The 5,734-nt window shown below is 42.1% G+C and overlaps 1 protein-coding gene across 1 annotated transcript; it reads left to right on the top strand.

The window, feature by feature from the left end:
• Positions 1-217: 217 nt before the first annotated feature.
• LOC121741344 (SWI/SNF and RSC complexes subunit ssr3-like) lies at positions 218-4,162 on the top strand. The gene is made up of 6 exons (XM_042134066.1): positions 218-1,159; positions 1,734-1,845; positions 1,956-2,127; positions 2,204-2,391; positions 2,922-3,067; positions 3,827-4,162. The coding sequence occupies exons 1-5, from the start codon at positions 780-782 to the stop codon at positions 3,045-3,047; spliced, it is 978 nt and encodes a 325-aa protein (XP_041990000.1). The 5' UTR covers positions 218-779; the 3' UTR covers positions 3,048-3,067; positions 3,827-4,162.
• The last annotated feature ends 1,572 nt before the right edge of the window (positions 4,163-5,734 follow it).

The raw sequence follows: 5,734 nt of genomic DNA, 5'->3' as shown, positions 1-5,734 counted from the left end.
CTCGAATGCAAATTATCTAGGTGTTGTTCATTCTTTTATCAATCCTAATTAAGGGGAAAATGAAACCGTATTTCTTATTCAATTCCAAATAACATGCTAAATCTATACATTACGGCTTATCCAGTAACTTATTATACCCAAATTAAGGGGAAAATGAAACCGTATTTCGCATATCGATTCCACACATGTACCAAACTATTCCAATCCACCTTTTTGAATGAATCGACAGTTAGTATGTGTAAAAAAAATCAAAAGTGGAGACGGAACATGTTTGCGATTGTCGGAGAAGAGGCAAGAAAACCTGCCGTTGCAATTGAGTGAATGTGAGAGAGTGTTCCAGCTGTGAGTAGAACTGGTGGAAGCGGCCGTTATGGGTAGAGCCGGAATTCGGCTTCTGTAACCTGAGATTACTGAAGGAAGACTCAGAATCTGCGCCATTGTTCTGTTCCTACCTCAGTTCTTGAGTTGCAACTGCGGGCCATATATTTATCATGGGCCGGGCTGGCCCAAAAAAAGGTAAACCATTTCGGATTTTAGTGGTTGAACAAACCCAACCATATTAAAAAGGGAAGGATAAAATGGTCATTGGCGAAAAATGAGACGCTTTTGTTTCACTCCACGTCCTTTTTCTTTTCTCCTTTGAATATTATTTCCTTTCCTCTTTTTACAAAAAACACCTCACTGCCCACTGCATCCGTGTAGAGAGAGAGAGAGAGAAGCGAGAAGAGAGGGAGGGAAGAGCCGTTTGAGAGAGTGAGAAGAGAGTATATAGTGTAGCCATGGTGTCGGACCAGGAGATAGCGCAAGCCGTGGAGACAGTTCTCCGGCAGTCGGACCCCAACGCCGTGACTTCTCTGAACGGCGTCGTGCAACGCCTGGAGGCAAATCTAGGGTTGAGCCTAGCTCACAAAGCTGAGTTCATAAGAGATCAGATCACCTTCCTCCTCCGCTCCCACCCCGTTCCCAAAGACCAGCTGCCCCCTCAACCCCACCCCCACTACCTCATTCCTCAGCCATTTCACCAACCTCCTCATTTCGCACTCCAGCAGCTAACTGACCCTGCCTACACCCAGCCACCGGAAGTGCAACACCCACAGCCTTCGCGCCCTCCGAAAGAAGAGAATGCGGCGGCGAATGCTTCTGAAACGCCGAAAGGAAGGTAATGCATTTCCTTTCTGGTTTTTGTCTTTAAAATAATTCGCTTTTTGGTTAATTAAGTGGTAAAGTTCTAACTGTTGCATTACGCAAGAATCATGAGTTGCTTTATTTTGGTGAGTGTGTGGATTTTGTGGAAATGTATAAATTAGTAGCCTTTTTTAAGATCCCAGTACATTTTTCGGTGCATCTGCTCGTAGACTTACAATTTGACGTCACTATCAGTGTTTGTTGATGGGGGTTGAAATTGGGGTTTGTTCTTTGACTAAGCGTTATTCTTAATATAATTTGTTTACATTCGGGGTATTTTTTTTTAAAAAAATGTTTTTTGTAATTTACAGTTTGCAAGCTGTTAACGCATTGATGTATTGAAACAGCGCTTAGTTTTATCGCCTATGAAACATGCAAATTAGTAGTTGTCAACATGCAAAAATGATTCTCTGTTGTGTTATTTCCCTGCTTTGGAAGGAGTCGTACTAGGCACTTCCATTTCAAGAAACTTGATGTTTGGCATCTATTTCTTGAGAAATTTGTGATCAACTTTTAAATGTAATACAATCAATATACTTTCTTTGTAGAGCCCCAGCAGGAACCAAAAGAAAGGGTGGTCCGGGAGGCCTAAACAAACTGTGTGGTGTTTCACCTAAACTACAAGCGATTGTTGGGCAGCCAGAATTGCCAAGGACGGAGGTTTGGATCGCACGAGATAGCAGTTTATCTTGTTTTGGGATCACATCACACTATATTTGTCTGTCTAAGCTATGCATGATGCATTACGAATTGCTTTGTTGTCGATACAGATAGTAAAGCAGCTGTGGGTGTATATTAGGAAACATAATCTTCAGGATCCAGAGAACAAGAGAAAGATTATATGTGATGATGCTTTGCGATTGGTTTTTGAGACAGACTGCACTGACATGTTCAAGATGAATAAGCTGTTGGCAAAACACATCTTGAGACTTGAACCTACGAGTACGCTCAGCCACATCTTTAATATAATCTTATTGACAAATATCTGGTTATTATAGTAATCGTTAATTGCTTGCAGAAGAACCTGTTCAAGCCAAGAAATCAAAAGTTGAAGATGATTCTACAAAGCAAAAGTCTTATCCCAGTCTTCTTCCTGTGGTGATATCTGATGAACTAGCTAAATTTTTTGGAACTGGAGAAAAAGAGATGCTTCAATCGGAGGCTTTGGGTCGTGTCTGGGAGTACATAAAATCTAACGAACTTGAGGTACTATTAATGTATGCTATGCATGCTTGTTTATCTGATGTGGTATGTCTAGTTTATCTTATATTTTTTCTCTCCATCCAATCTGATCACATATTGTCCCCAACATTTAAGCGTATTCCTGAAAATGTCCCAACAATTAAGATGCGGCATTTTGGTACCTAATGATTTGAGAGTGTCACAAATGTCAAAAGGCCCTGAACCTCATTTTTTGCTCTTGAAAAATCAATGTGTGATGCTGGGGCCTAAGTGCCTTGCAATCCTTGAATCTCAATCCAATTTCTAACTTCAAATTAAATTTGACATGTAGATTTTCTGTCTCAAGAAACTGTTCATGACATTTTAGTGATACCGTCTAAATATGAGGTACCAAATGTTATGTTTTAAATGTTGGGACATTTTTGGGTACACACTGCGTTGGGATAGGCTATGAAATTTCCTCAAAATATTGTCTAAACGTTAGGTACCATAATGGGTTTGTTACTAAAATATCGCCATTACAAGTTTTTCTTGACCTTGATTCTTTTTCATAGGATCCACTGAGTTCTATGGTTATTCACTGTGATGCGAAGCTTCAGGAGCTTTTGGGGTGTGAAAGCATTTCTGCTTTGGGAATTCAGGAGATGCTTTTGCGCCATCATTTACTTAAGCAGTGTTAATGTTTTCTTTTGTGTGAATGGTAAGCAGTAAGTTGTCTTTGGTGCACATACGACACATATAACTAGGCTTCTACATTTTTTTATCGGTGTACCTGCTCATTTGTCACTCTTTTAGAGAACCTTGCTCTTCTTAGACTGCTTTTTCCTCTTCTCTCTCCACCCTTTCCTTTTCTAGTTTGCAAATTGCCATATGATTTATAGTAGAAAGCTATTAAGTAGTAATTGAATCTAATTGGTTGAGATGATCTTGTTGCATTCTGCTCTAACCCTCCTCGGTTCGGTAATATATACTATATAGATATCATTGCAATTCTTTAAAGTGCTAGTAGCCCACTCGAGATGAGATCACCCTATCCCTAATCAGATAGATGGACAACCCCTTTATAAAGGGGAAATTTGATGACTAAACGAGAGATGGTGGAGTTCATTAGATCTGATGTGGTTCTGTTCTTTCACCCGTTGTTTTTCTACTTAAATCAAAAAGCTATTGTCCTCGTATGATAGCAATTGGTGGCATAGCAGTGTTCTTGATTTTATTCTGATTATGTGATTCTGCTACTTGTGCTGGTTGAAGCAATATTATGATGATAACTTCTTTATGGGATATGATGAGCATAAGAGGTGTGTCTAATGGTGAGCAGGATGTTGAATAAAAGAACAGTAACAACACAATAGCAGCTAAGAACTTTTGATTTTACTTGATGGAATTCACTAGGAAATAACCCCATTGAGTTACGATAGCACAACAATTGATCACCAATTTTATTCTACTTTTGCAGGTCTCTTGATGCTGTAGTTTGCTAGTTGTTTATGATGACATGACTGATGCTGCCAAACGGAGATGTAATTCTAGTGTCTTTTGATTTGTCTAATGTTTAGATGTATGGAATCACTCACAGGTAGCGACTATAGTTGCAGTGCGACTTGGTACCTGAATGTAGGCTATAATTGTTTTGTAATTATGCTGCTGTAGCTTGCTTAGGGTGGTGTTAATCTATTTGCCTTCTTTTCCACTTGACTGCTGCTGGTGTTCAAATGCCCCCTGTATCACACATGTTTATCCAACTAGTTCTAAATTCTAATGCCTTCTTTTCTTGCGATGAATTTGGTTTTAAGAGGACTTACTGGTATACAAAATGAGATGCTGTACTGAATTATAAATGCAGAAGCATGGGGTTATTGGTGACGTGGTCATGAACGTTACAAGTGCAGCCAGGAAGAGAAGGGTGAACAAGAGGATTACGGCCTTTCTTGCCCTCTTCTTCAACTTTAACTGGGGATTAAGCTTGTCTATGGCAGCCGTCACCAGAGTTATCAGTTCCTGCCAATCATTAAAACAAAACATGACCTAGCCTGCCTTGATTCAAGATTCTTACCAGTCTTAGTGGCTCCATATGAAGTATAGGCTCCAGGAACATCTCCACATTCCTAGATAAACAAACTATTACACTTCAAAGAATACCATTAAGCTATGAGGCATGTGTAAGTTTATGACCAATGACTTGCCTTATCATCACCTTTCCGTGGTAAACATGGCATGTATAGAAGCTGAAACCTTTTCTGAGATGCAACGGGACCTTAGAGCATGAATTACGCTTGGGGCCGGGCGACATCTCGCTAGTCCCGGCCCGTCCCGCGCGTTGGAGGAGGAGGCGGGACGGCCTGGGCCGGTCCCCGTGCCGCGATCGCGGCATGGTGCCCGTCCCTCGGCCCGGCCTGGGATGGCGTTATTCGGGAGCCGGGCAGCATCCGCGAGTCCCGGCCCAGCGTTACACGCTTCTCGGGCCGGGCCGCAACCGATTTTTATTTTTATTTTTAATTCAAATTTTTTTTAATAAATACTACTCCATTTTCATACACATTCAACTTCAAATCTCTTCTTATAATTCCAAAAAATGCATCCTCGTCAAAGAATATTCGAAGATCAATTTACCCGGGTGTTAGGCGAGGCGCTGCCGGCAATCCAAGAAGAAATGAACAACGAAGTTGAACGCTTCCAAGCTTGGAACGAAGAACAAACCCGGGTACCATGTTCCCGGATGTATATTCACCGGGACCGTGAAGCAGTTGCGTTGCGGCTTTTCACGGATTATTTCTCAAGAGATCCTCTATGGAGTGATCAGATGTTCCGTCGCCGGTTCCGGATGCGGAGGCCTTTGTTCCTACGCATTGTCAACGCAGTTGTATCTCGTGACATGTATTTCGGCCAAACTACCGATGCTTTGGGCTGGCAAAGTATATCGACGTTGCAGAAATGCACGTCTGCCATTCGTCAACTCGCTTACGGAACTACATCAGATATGTTCGATGAGTATCTCCATGTAAGCGAGCCTACTGGACGGGAGTGTCTCGCGAGATTCTGTCGGGCAGTCATCGAAGAATTCAAGGATACGTACTTGAGAAAGCCAACGACCGACGATGTTAGGAAGTTGGTCGACATGCACGAGCAGGTCCACGGCTTCTCGGGGATGCTTGGAAGCATCGACTGTATGCACTGGCAGTGGAAGAATTGTCCAACGGCTTGGAGAGGACAATACACTAGCGGGCACAAGGGCACACATCCGACGATTGTCTTGGAGTCCGTTACCAACCAACGATTGTGGATCTGGCATGCCTACTTTGGTGTCGCGGGGTACAACAACGACCTCAATGTGTTGAACGAGTCTCCATTGTTCAACGACTTGTGT

The sequence above is a fragment of the Salvia splendens genome, chromosome 7, assembly GCF_004379255.2.
Source record: "Salvia splendens isolate huo1 chromosome 7, SspV2, whole genome shotgun sequence".
In the NCBI taxonomy this organism is placed as follows: Eukaryota; Viridiplantae; Streptophyta; class Magnoliopsida; order Lamiales; family Lamiaceae; genus Salvia; species Salvia splendens.
This window is presented reverse-complemented; position numbering and strand designations above follow the sequence as displayed.

Coding starts and splice junctions, on each gene's coding strand:
- LOC121741344 (XM_042134066.1), top strand. CDS start 780: ATGGTGTCGGACCAGGAGATAGCGCAAGCCGTGGAGACAGTTCTCCGG. Junction 1,846..1,955: donor CAGAATTGCCAAGGACGGAG/GTTTGGATCGCA, acceptor TTGTCGATACAG/ATAGTAAAGCAGCTGTGGGT. Junction 2,128..2,203: donor CTTGAGACTTGAACCTACGA/GTACGCTCAGCC, acceptor AATTGCTTGCAG/AAGAACCTGTTCAAGCCAAG.